This window comes from Canis lupus, chromosome 14, assembly GCF_003254725.2.
Source record: "Canis lupus dingo isolate Sandy chromosome 14, ASM325472v2, whole genome shotgun sequence".
Lineage (NCBI taxonomy): Eukaryota > Metazoa > Chordata > Mammalia > Carnivora > Canidae > Canis > Canis lupus.
The window spans coordinates 56,319,184-56,331,613 of NC_064256.1; the positions used below are offsets into that span (position 1 = coordinate 56,319,184).

General features: G+C 37.5%; 1 protein-coding gene across 1 annotated transcript in view; it reads left to right on the top strand.

The window, feature by feature from the left end:
• Nucleotides 1-12,430, top strand: part of CFTR (CF transmembrane conductance regulator) — a 164,121-nt gene that overhangs the window by 119,983 nt on the left and 31,708 nt on the right. Inside the window, exon 22 of the mRNA XM_025464763.3 lies at nucleotides 6,750-7,004. Within this exon, the coding sequence (XP_025320548.2) occupies nucleotides 6,750-7,004 (255 nt within the window). The remainder of the gene's footprint in view (nucleotides 1-6,749; nucleotides 7,005-12,430) is intronic.

Consider the following 12,430-nt stretch of genomic DNA (forward strand, 5'->3'; position numbering starts at 1 on the left):
AGATTTCACCTCTATGTGATGTTAACCCTGAAGGTTCTTGTGACCTCTGAGGGAGAAATCTGATGTGTTCTCACGTTACATTAGAGTGTCTTAACTGAATTTAGATCTGAGTTTAAATGCAGTAAACAGGGTGTTTCATTTGATTTCCACTTCCAGTTTTCCAGTATGGAGCTACTTAGGAAAAGAAAAAGTATCTTTAGACTTAGAATATTTCATTTACGTATCTGTCCTAGTTTAGACAGAGGCACGGAATCAAACATTAGCGGAACTATGAAGTAATAGAAACAGCAGGATGACTTTTCTTTCACTGCCCATCAGGTGCTTACACCAGGTGCCCAGCTGTTATTAGCCTTGGGCCAGTAAGGGCAGTAGTTGGGTGATAGCCCTTCCTCACGGTTACTTCATGTCCCTCTGTATTTGTAACTGCCTACTCATCTCGGTTATCGGCTCTCCAAGCTGACCAAAAGCCCTTCGACTGCATTTTCCTAATAAATTCTTTATTATAGTCCCTAAGATAGCTCTTTCCCACCTCCTTATCTTTTCTCGGGAGCTCCAGTAATTCCACTCCCTGTGCTCTCAGCCCTTGACCTTGCTACATACTTCATAGAAAGAACCAGATGCAACCAGAAAGGATTTCCTTGTTTCTCTCCACCAATTGTACCAGCCTGCTGCACCTCTCTACTCGTATGCTCTGCCTCTGTGTCCTTGTTCCTATTTCAAGGCCAATAATATGCAATTACCTGCTCTTTGTGGGGCCTCTCTCCCCATCATAAAACTACCTCCCCTTGATGTCTAACTAACACCTCTTTTCTTTGATCTATTTATAGCTCAACTGCTTGTAAGAGGGCCCGGCTCCATTTCCTCCTTCCCATTCTTGCCACAGCCACTTCACTTGGTTTGCATCAGCCCCATGACTCATGATCAACGTCTTGCCAGAGCTGATGTCTTCGTCTCGCTTACCGTCTCAGCAGTCCTTATGCCACGGACAAATCCCTCTTCTCTCACTACCATCATGCTCCTCTGGCCTGTCTCTGCTACCTCTCTGGTTCCTCCTTAGCTCTCCTTGCTGGGCCCTCCTCTTACAGATCTCTGGACATTAGCTGTATTCCAGCCGTCTTCTGTCTCTGTTCTCTAGCTGCTACCATCCAACTCCATGCTTTAGAAACCATCTCTCAGGACGCCCAGTTGGCTCCGTGGTTGAGCATCTGCCTTGGGCCCAGGGCGTGATCCTGGGGTCCTAGGATTGAGTCCCGCATTGGCCTCCCCACAGGGAGCCTGCTTCTTCCTCTGCCTCTCTGTGTCTCTCATGGATGAATAAATAAAATATTAAAAAAAAAAAAAAAAGGTAAGCGACCGTCTCTCAATCACTCATTTGTAACTCTGGTTGAGACCATCCCCCTCCTCTCTGAAGATACACGACCAACTTGATGCCTCTGTATGGTTAGAAAGCACAGTGATAAGAATGTCTTCCAGTAAGCTTGACATTTGGGGGCCTAAGTTCTTGTTTGGAATCTCCTCAAAATACCACACTGGGGTATCAGGAGGCCATTAAAAGGGAACAAATCTTCTATTGTACCTACTAACTTGTCTGGCTTTATATAGTAGTGAAAAAAAATCATCTGAACATTGTCACCTTATGAATGACATAGTTTAATAGGTTGTGAATCACCCCAGAAATTTTTTAAAAATAGTAAAATTATCAGAGAGTCAAATTTAATAATGCCCACTGGAAACCCCCATTTTAGGGAATTTCCAGTTATTTCGGTTGATAGCACGATGTTTTAAACCGTGTTATTTCAAATTCACTCTTCATTTCAACATGAATCGTGTATATGTCTGTCTTTTTCACTTGTGTATTTTATTCTATTTCATAGATGGGGTGAAAAAAAGAAGTGTTAATTCATTTTAACTGCATACCTCAAGTACTATATGAATTACAGTTGTTATTGCTAAAGCTATTATTTTAACTTTTTTGTATTCTTAACAAATCTGTGTACTGATTTATATTCTTTGGATTCATGAGATACCTGCCATTTTTAGAACCCTAAAGCTTTTCTCTGTCCTGTTGTTAACTACACAAGCATTGTGTATCTTAAACAGGAATGTGTAACTATATTTCTGCCTCAGTGAAAGAATGAAAATAAAATAAATCAGAGTTAGAATGGGTGCAGAGGTGATGTTTCAACTTTAACAATACCAAGCCATCTGGTGACTAATAGATTACCCATGCTCCAAGTCTGTTTGAATGAGGCAGTTGACAATTCATGTATTTTCAGGACTATCACTTAGGGAGCACAACTTAGACATCTGAGCATAGGAATAGTGTCCTGCTTCCCTAATTCTCTAACTACAGCAGCTGATAAGACAGGCCTGTGGCACTGTGTGTTCCTAATAGCACAAGAAGAAGGAAGCCACCAAGATGAGCTGGGGAGGCTATGTATCTGCAGGGCTCACATTTAGATTCCAGTTAAGGAGGCTCCAGAAAGTTCTTGCCAGAGTGATGCAATCTGAAAAGAGTTTTCTGTCAATAGAAACTCCCTGTTTCTCCTTTATCCTTTTATTGCCTGTGTTTATTTTGGATTCCAGGAAAGATCAAGTGACTGATGGTACAGTGGCCACCAAGAAATCTGGCTTCTCTTCGTTGGTTGCTTTTGGTGCCTAATTCTCTTGTATTGAAAGCAGTTTTTGCTCTAAGAATTTGAGGGGAGGATTCAGTTCTCCTCTCTCTCCCCCTTCTTTCGATAGTCTCTTGATATTTCTCTTTGTTTTTCTGTTCTCACGAGGCTTTGCAACATGCTTCACCTTCATGACATCTGTCCCAAGACTTCTTTTCATCCAAAGATGTTCTTTCTGTCCCGCAGAGTGGCTTTTCTACTCTGCATTCCACGCTGGCCTTAGGCAAGTCATGAGCCCCCTGAGGGCTTCACTTTTCTCTTTGTGAAAGGTAACAGTTTGGGTAGAAGTTTTCTAAGGTCCATGTCAGCTCTGACATTCTTTTCTGAATCCTTTTCATATGAAAGATTTCAAGTCTTGATTGGCATGCATGCATGTAGGCCTGATGCCCCCAGGAATCAGACCTGTCACCCTCCCTGACAGCTAAACTCCAGTGATTAAGTCATCTACCACTGCACTTGTCAGAGCGGATCAAAGAACTGAACCCATGTGTTACTAGAGCCAACAAAGGGAGAGAAAGTGCCCTTGAGATGTTCTAGAGTCTTGAACTAGTAGGAGAGGCTGATGAGAGCCATAAAGGATTGCTAGAGTGTTAGAAAGTTTGGAAATTTTGTTGGCTTTGTGCATGTGACTTTAACTTCCTGGGTTTAGATTTTTTCACTTGTACCAAGAATGAATAGATCAGATCAGAGGTTCTCAACCTCAATGGCACACGAGGAACCTTTAGAAAAATACAGATTCCTCAGGGTCCTATAAGATCCATTATATCAGTCCTTTTGATCAGGGGCAGGGTGACGGACATGATGTCTATCTATATTTTGAAAAGTGTTTCAGGTAATCTAATGTGCACCTAGACTTGTGAATCACTGGATTAGATGATCTCCAATATTCATTTTACATCTGATTTTTTGGTGTATTGTAGCAGGGGGTCAGCAGATATTTTCTATAAAGGGTCAGATACTTACTGTTTTCAGCTTTTTGAGCTCTATGGTCTCTATGGCAACTACTCAGCCTTTGTAGGGCAAAGCTAATGTAAACAATTGGGTGTGACTGGTTTTGGCCATTGAGCCATAGTTTTGCTGATCTCTGGTCTATGGAATAGAATTTACTTTGGAATTGATGGAGGGGATCCCTGGGTGGCACAGTGGTTTAGCTCCTGCCTTTGGCCCAGGGGGTGATCCTGGAGACCCGGGATCGAATCCCACGTCAGGCTCCTGTGATGGCCTGTAATGTGCTTTTAAAAAATAATACCAGATAGAGTGTAAGTAAGTTCAGGTTCAAGTAATACTATTCATGTGGCTCAGAATTTTCAAACTATCCATCTCTGGCTCCAAAAGTTAATTTTTGACACTTGAAAGACCAGAATTGATTTTCTCTACTCTGGTTCTGTTGTGGCTTCTCCGTTAAAAAGCAGTGGAAGTAGAATGTGCCAGTTGGAGAGCCTGTGAGGTACAAGAAGTTAGTAATTTATAATATTGTCTGGCTGCATCATCTTTTCAGTAATAGCATTTCAGTGGTTGCAAAAGTGGCCACAGTTCAGGTGTCTGCACTAGCCACATTTTCTCTTCATCAGAAAATGTTCTAACCCGCTGAATTGAATGAGTTTCTGCTCAGATGCTGTGATGAGTGCCCATGGTTGAGGTGAACTTGTTCTTGGTCAGGGACATTGGCTATGCTGTGAGTAGCTATAATAGCCTGTCTCAGGGTCACTTTAAGCAAACTAGACTATATGAAAGATGATTGAGCTGAAAAGTTAGTTTTACATTCTATTTACTACATTTAAATGTCATTTTCTAATAATACTACATATAATTTTGAGTCATTTAGGTAACAATATTTAAGTGTTTTGCTTACCATATGGAAGTATTAAAATATGAAGGATTTTTGTTAGATTGTGTCTTTCTTGATATATTTAACAAAGACTAGTCTAGAATTCTTCACAGCATCGACATGCAAAAAATGTCTTTATTTTATGAAATTAAGTTTCATTTCTGCATTTCTTTCAATCATTTCAAGTACATAATATTATTCTTTTGCAGAATAAGTACAATAAAATATTTTAAATGCATTTGAGCTCTTTTTCTGGCAGTTCCATCTGAATGGTAGTTACAATTCTAACTGATCTTTCAGACCTTGTATAGGCTAGCAAATTTCTAGGAAAATTAATGACAATGTAATGCAAAAGTATGCTTTAATTAAAAAAAAAAAACTGAATCAGGATTTAACAACCTCTGAAAGTCACCTGTAATTTGGAATTGAAAACATTATGTGTGAGAGCCACTCTAGAGTTATTTATAATGGATGTGGGCTTTGGATACTTTTCCATTAACAATGGGTTTGATTTAAAAAAAATTCTCCTCTTGAATCTTGAAAAATTATTGAAGATGATATGAAGATTTTTCAAGATGAAAAAAAGTAAAGCAAGAAAATTACTAGATGGAAGAACTTCACAAACAGCAAACTTGATCAATAGCATGTGAAACCAGCAATACAATTACATTGCTAATAAGATGGAATTTTTTTTTTAATTTAAATTTTTTTTTTTTTTTTTTTTTTTTTTTATGATAGTCAGAGAGAGAGAGAGAGAGAGGCAGAGACACAGGCAGAGGGAGAAGCAGGCTCCATGTACCGGGAGCCTGACGTGGGATTCGATCCCGGGTCTCCAGGATCGTGCCCTGGGCCAAAGGCAGGCGCTAAACCGCTGCTCCACCCAGGGATCCCAATAAGATGGAATTTTTAATGTTCAATCAAGGATCAATATTTAAATTCTTCTGATTTATTTACCAATAATTCCACATTAAAGATGAAAACAATTTCCTGTCCCATGTTTTGATAATGAAAAATAGTAATAATAGAAGCAAATGCCCTGAATACATTTCTTTCCACCTTCCTTTATTTTGCAAAAGATATCATTTTTAATAATCTAAGCCTTAACTATAACTAAGGCTATAAACATTTAACATTGTAAAGGCGAGGGTTGAATTTTGACTGAGGAAAGCCAGAATCAGTAATTACTTTTCAGACAAAAAAAAAAAAAAAAAAAAAAAAAAGCAATCAATTTCCTTGCAGGAAGCTAGTAATTCCTGGGAAGGGCTAAGTCATCAAGGACATCTATTAAAAATAGAAATTGAGTGAATTCAAAGTCTTCAACTCTCTTGTTATTAATTTATTTATTCATATATGTAATCATTCACATATTCATTCCTTTATGAATTTTTCAAATATTTATTAAGTGCCTATTATTTGCAAGGCTATTTTAAAAATTAAATTCCAAATTGCAATAAATCATAACTATCCAGAGGTATATGTTCTTTTCGAAGAATTTAAGCACCTTTAAGAAATACATGAGCTCTTTTATTTCTGTGTACATTAAAGGTGTACTTTATTAAATGTTACATGAATAGATTTATAGAGCAATTGTGTATTTAATTTCATATACAATTTTTATATACAGTGACATTTTCCTCAACAATGGAAATTGATCTGTAAGTAATTTGTATTAAAAATGTAACTATTTATCACAGATATAGAAGAGTGACTTAAATTTGTTTGAAGATTATTGTGAGGTCATTCAAAATTTACTGAGCATCAAGGGTCCACTTGCCACCCAACTGACCCAGAGAATTGTAGACAGTTTTTAAGGCAGTTTGAAAGGTGAGAATCTTCAGTAATGGTTTTGAGGTGTGGAATGTTTTATTATAATATACCAGTTGTACAACAGTGTGCAGTGTTGCTCATAGTTGAAAAAAAAATTTCCCCTTGACATCATCTATTCCTTTGAGTATAGTTTGTCTATTGATGTGTGGCTTGCATAACTGAGAATTAAATGATCACAAAAATAAACAGGTCTATACAGAGCCCATTTATATAAATCCTAGTTAATTCTCTTTGGTTAAGCTTTTAATTATATCCAATTATTTCCTGTTAGTTCATTGAAAAACCTCCTGACAAATAACCAGGTGACGACAAGCAGCGTCACATCTTACATGTTATTTTGTAAGGAAACATCACACTAATTATGACATTGCCTGCAGGTATTAAGCAAACAAAAATAAAATATTGTTATTTCATTTCAGATGCGATCGGTGAGCCGAGTCTTCAAGTTTATTGACATGCCTACAGAAGAAAGTAAACCACCTACCAAGTCATTCAAACCATCCAAGGATGCCCAACTCTCAAAAGTTACGATTACTGAGAATCGGCATGTGAGGGAAGATGATATCTGGCCCTCAGGGGGCCAAATGACTGTCAAAGACCTCACAGCAAAGTATATAGATGGTGGGAATGCCATATTAGAGAACATTTCCTTCTCAATAAGTCCTGGCCAGAGGGTGAGATTTAAATATTCTTTGCTTTGTTTGACCTGTGTTTAGTAAGTAAATCTCGGTAGCCTCAAGCAATGTCTTGGTAAAGTCCATTGGTAGCATTATTATTATTACAGACCAGACCAATATTGAATACACATATTTCAAGTTATTAAATATGAAGCCATTATTTTTTCATGTAGACACATCTGGAAAGAAGTTGCTATAGCTGATGTCAAAGAGTTGACTGCCTGTGCTCTCTTCTAGGATTCTTATGGTTTCAGGTCTCACATTTAGGTCTTTGATCCATTTTGAATTTATTTTTGTGTCTATTGTAAGAAAGTGGTCCAGTTTCATTCTTCTGCATGTGGCTGTCTGTTTTCTCAGCATCCTTTGTTGAAGAGACGGTATTTCTTTTCATTGGATATTCTTTCCTGCTTTGTCAAAGATTAACTGACTACATAGCTGTGGGTCCAATTCGGAGTTTTCTATTGTGTTCCATTGATCTATATGTCTATTTTTATGCCAGTAAAATAATGTCTTGATCACTACAGCTTTGTATTGTAATATAACTTGAGATCTGGAATTGTGATTCCTCCAGCTTTGCTTTCTTTTTCAAGGTTGCGTTGGCTCTTCAGGGTCTTTTGTGGTTCCATAGAAATTTTAGGATTGTTCTAGCTCTGTGAAAAATGCTGTTGGTATTTTGATAAGGGATTGCATTAAAAGTGCAGATTGCTCTGGGTAGTAGAGACATTTTAGCAATATTTGTTTTTCCAATCCATGAGCGTGGAATGTCTTTTGATTTGTTGTGTCATCTTCTGTTTCTTTCATCAGTGTTTTCTAGTTTTCAGAGTACAAGTCTTTCACCTCTTTGGTTAGGTTTATTCCTAGGTATTTTACTATTTTTGGTACAGTTGTAAATGGGATTGTTTTCTGAATTTCTCTTTCTGCTGTTTTGTTATTGGTGTATAGAAATGCAACAGATTTCTGTACATGCTTTTGTACCCTGCGACTTTACTGAATTTTTTTAGCAGTTGTTTTGGATAGGATCACGTGGATTTTCTATATAGAGTATTATGTCATCTGCAAATAGCAAAAGTTTTACTGCTTTTTACCAACGGATGCCTTTTATTTCTTTTTGTTGTCTGATTGCTGTAGCTAGGACTTCCAGTACTGTGTTTAATAAAAGTAGTGAGAGTGGGAGAGTGGACATCATTGTCTCGTTCCAGACCATAGGGAAATACTCCTGTTTTTCCCCATTAAGTATGATATTGGCTATCGGTTTTTCATAGATGGCCTTTATAATGTTGGTATGTTACCTCTAAACCTACTTTGTAGAGGGTTTGTATCATGAATGGATGTTGTACTTCATCAAATGCTTTTTCTGTGTCTATTGAAATGTTCATATGGTTCTTCTCTCTTATTGACATGATGTATCATCGTTGATTAATGTTGACTGATATGTGAATATTGAACCATCCTTGCAACCGAGGAATAAATCCCACTTGGTCATGGTGAATAATTTGCAATTATGGTGCAATTTTTTTTAATGTATTGTTGAATTTTGTTTGCTAGTAGTTTGTTGAAGATTTTTGCATTTATGTTCATCAGTGATATTGACTTGTAGTTCTTTTTTTTTGTGGTGTCCATATCTAGTTTTGGTATTAGGGTAATGGTGGCCTCATAGAATGAATTTGGATGGGTTTGTTTTTCTGTTGTTTGTTTTTCCTTTTCTATTTTCTCTTCTTGAGAAGATGTATTAACTCTTCTTTAAATGTTGGTAGAATTCACCTGTGAAGCCATATGGTTGGTCCTGGACTTTTGTTTTTTGGGAGTTTTTTGATTACTGATTCAATTTCTTTGCTGGTTATAATTCTGTTCAAATTTTCTATTTCTTCCTGTTTCAGTTTTGGTATTTATATGTTTGTAGGAATTGCTTATTTCTTCTAGGTTGTCCAATTTGGGGCATATACTTTTTGATGATATTCTCTTATGATTGTATTCCTGTGGTGTTGGTTGTTATTTCTCCTCTTTCATTTGTAATTTTAGAGTGAAAACAGTTTTAAATCAGCACAAATGGAAAGAGTAGGTTTTAGATTGAATTTGTCCCTTCTATTAGAATGAGGTTGTGTACATTAGAACTATGTAAAATTATTTGCCTTTGTCCCTCCCTTGTGTTGAGAAAACACACAATTAAGTTTTCTCTTTTGCTTTGCACATCAGTGAGTGCCACAAGTAGCTGAAAACGTCCTTGGGACCACCAGGACAGATTCCAAAAGTGATGTCAAGTTACAAACAATAGCAGCAAATAAGTTGACATAAACCAGAGTGAGAAGCCTTGGTAAATTATTTCCTTTCTCTCCTCCTGACATCTTCCCAACCCTTTGCTTCACTGATGCTAACTTGCTTGCTAAATTAAATCCAACCGAGTCCTACGAGTGTGACAATTTGCAGAGTCCTCATTTCTGTAGGTAGTTTCCTTGATGTGAGAGTAATAATAAGAGCTGCTGTAAAATGAGGAAGAAGCAGTATGCTTAGGCATTTAATGTTCTCAGAAACTTTATATAGAAAATAGGCCATATGTGTTCACTAAATATTCTTTGCAAGGAACGGTAGGTGCTCTGAGGGAATTGAAAATTACTTACGTAAGGCTATGGATCTTGCCATCCAAAGAGAGAAGCTAATGTTTATCAAGTGCTTATCATGTTCTAAGCACTGTCTAAAGACATTTATTTGCTATCACATTTGATCTTATTATAATCCCAAAGGTAGATACTCTTACCCATTTTGTGCAGTGGAAGAAACTGAAGTTCAATTAAGTGAGTGAGTTAGCAGGGATCTTAAACTCAGATCTGTCTGACTTTAAAGTTATTTTTCACTTGCTTCCCTTAAAAGTAGAAAAAGAAGGAGCCAAAGGAGAGAGAGAGAAAGGAAGAGAAAAAAAGAGATATCTGTCCCAGAAGATGCCCCTCTAAGGGGAAATGCAAGATCCAGTAAGAACTGAAGCAGATCACTGTGAAGTTAACAAAGCTTAAATTTCAGAGTTTACTTGCCTGAACCCCTTCCAAGGCCATGTACTTAATTTTATATTTCTAAGTATGAAATCTTTATTCTTGGAAATAACTCCTCCTCCATATTGTATAAGCCTCAGGTTCCAAAAACCCTTGTTATACCCTTGAATAAAAGATGCATAGGTATAATGCAGAGGCAAGGAGGAAGCAGTTAGTATCAGTTGGCTGGGAGTTGTGCTATTCAGGGAAAGTTTTCCACAGGAAGTGGCATTTAGAAGGAGACTTTGAGACTTGAGCTGTATATTTGAACAAGCAAAGGTGAGTGAAAAAGGGTAAGCAGAGGGAATAATCGAAGGCATGGGGCATGTACAGGAAACAATGACTAGTTTGGTCAGATTGGAGGATGCATAAAGGATAAAGTGGAAGGCATACCTAGAGCAAAATAATGAGAATTATTGATCTTGGGAGCTGAAGTAACAAAGGAAGTTGAAGACTCAGAAAATCTTACTCAGTTTTGCTCCTGAGTAGTCTTTGGTCATCTTCAAGAGAGCAGTGATTCTCAAAGTGTGGTTCCCTGGACCAGGATCATCTATATCACTCAGGAACTTGTGAGAAATGCATATTCTTTGGCCTCACTCAACCCTACTGAGTAAGAACTCTGGGTGTGTAGGGACAGTAGTCGGTATCACTGATACATTCCCTTCCAAGAATGAGAGCCCAGTTTAAGACAGTCATTGGGTGCAGAGAAATGAAGGTAGAAGTCCAACTGCAAAGTGTTAGGGAATGGGGGAGTACTGAAATGGAGAGTTCTGTAGAGCACTGACATTGGTGTGGGAAAGGGGTAGCAAGACCACCTGCCTAAGAGGATGGCTATATGGAGGCTCTTTTGCCTTTGCACTATAGAGATTTTGGTTGTTTTGTTTTGTTTTTTGAGACAGAAGGAAAGCAGATAACTGGGGTTAAAGAGAAAGATGAGTAAAGAGTTGGGCAATTAAGATCTTTAAAAAAAAAAAAAAGAGTTGGGAAACTGCAGGTGTTCATGTTATACAGCCTTGATCTTTTAAGTCCATGATAAGGCAAAGTCGTGGGAATTGAGTAATGTCAGTCCTGTAACTTTGTTTTTCTTCTTCAGTATTGTGTTGGTTACTCAAGATCTTTTGCATCTCCATATAAACTTTAGAATCAACTTGTCAGCTCCACAAAATAACTTGCTGAGATTTTTTTAAATTTCTTTTTTATTTATTTATGATAGTCACACACACACAGAGAGAGAGAGGCAGAGACACAGGCAGAGAGAGAAGCAGGCTCCATGCACCGGGAGCCCGACGTGGGATTCGATCCCGGATCTCCAGGATCACGCTCTGGGCCAAAGGCAGGCGCCAAACCGCTGTGCCACCCAGGGATCCCACTTGCTGAGATTTTGACTGGGATCACATTGAATCTATAGATCAAGTTGGGAAGAATCGATATCTTGACAATACTGAATCTTTCTTTTCACGAACATGGACCATTTCTCTATTTACCTACTTTTTCTTTGAGTTCATTCATCAGAATTTTGTGGTTTTTCTCATCTAGATTTTGTATATTATATTTTCTTACATTTATATCTAAGTATTTTGTTTTGGGAGTGCTAATGTAAATGGTAATATGTCTTTAATTTCAAATTCCACTTGTTCGTTGCTGGTATTTAGCAAAGGAATTGATTTTTGCATATTAACCTTGTATCCTACAACTTTGCTGTTAACACTTATTAGTTCCAGGAATTTTATTGCTGATCTTCTAGATTTTCTATGTATATGATGTCATTTGTGAACAAAGACAGTTTTGTTTCTTTCTCCCCAATCTGCATGCTTTTAATTTCCTTTTCTGGTCTTAATGCCTTAGCTGGACTTTCCAGTATAATGGTATAATGTGGAAAAGGAGTTATGAGAAAGGATATCCTTGCCTTGTTCCTGATCTTAGCAGGAAGTCTTTTGAGTTTCTCACCCTTACATGCAATGTTAACTAGAGGGTCATTATAGATGTCTTTTTCAAGTTAAGGAAGTTCCCCTTTATTCCTACTCTGCAGAGTTTTTCTCAGGAATTAGCATTGGATCTTGTCAAATGAGTTCTGCATCTATTGATACAAATTGTGATTTTTCTTAGTTTAGGGCATTGATAGAGTAGATTATATTCATTTTGAATTTTGAACCAACCTTGTGTATCTGGAATAAATTACACTTGGTCATGGTATATAATCTCTTTGTACGTTGTTGGATTGGATTTGCTAATATTTTGTTGAAGATTTTTGGTACTATGTTCATGAGAAGTGGTCTCTAATGTCTTTGCCTGCTTTTGGTTGTTGGTGGTGGTTGTTAATGTAGGCCTCATAGAATAGTTAGGAAGTATTCCCTCTGCTTCCATCTCCTGGAAGAATTTGTAGAGGATTGATAGAATTTCTAC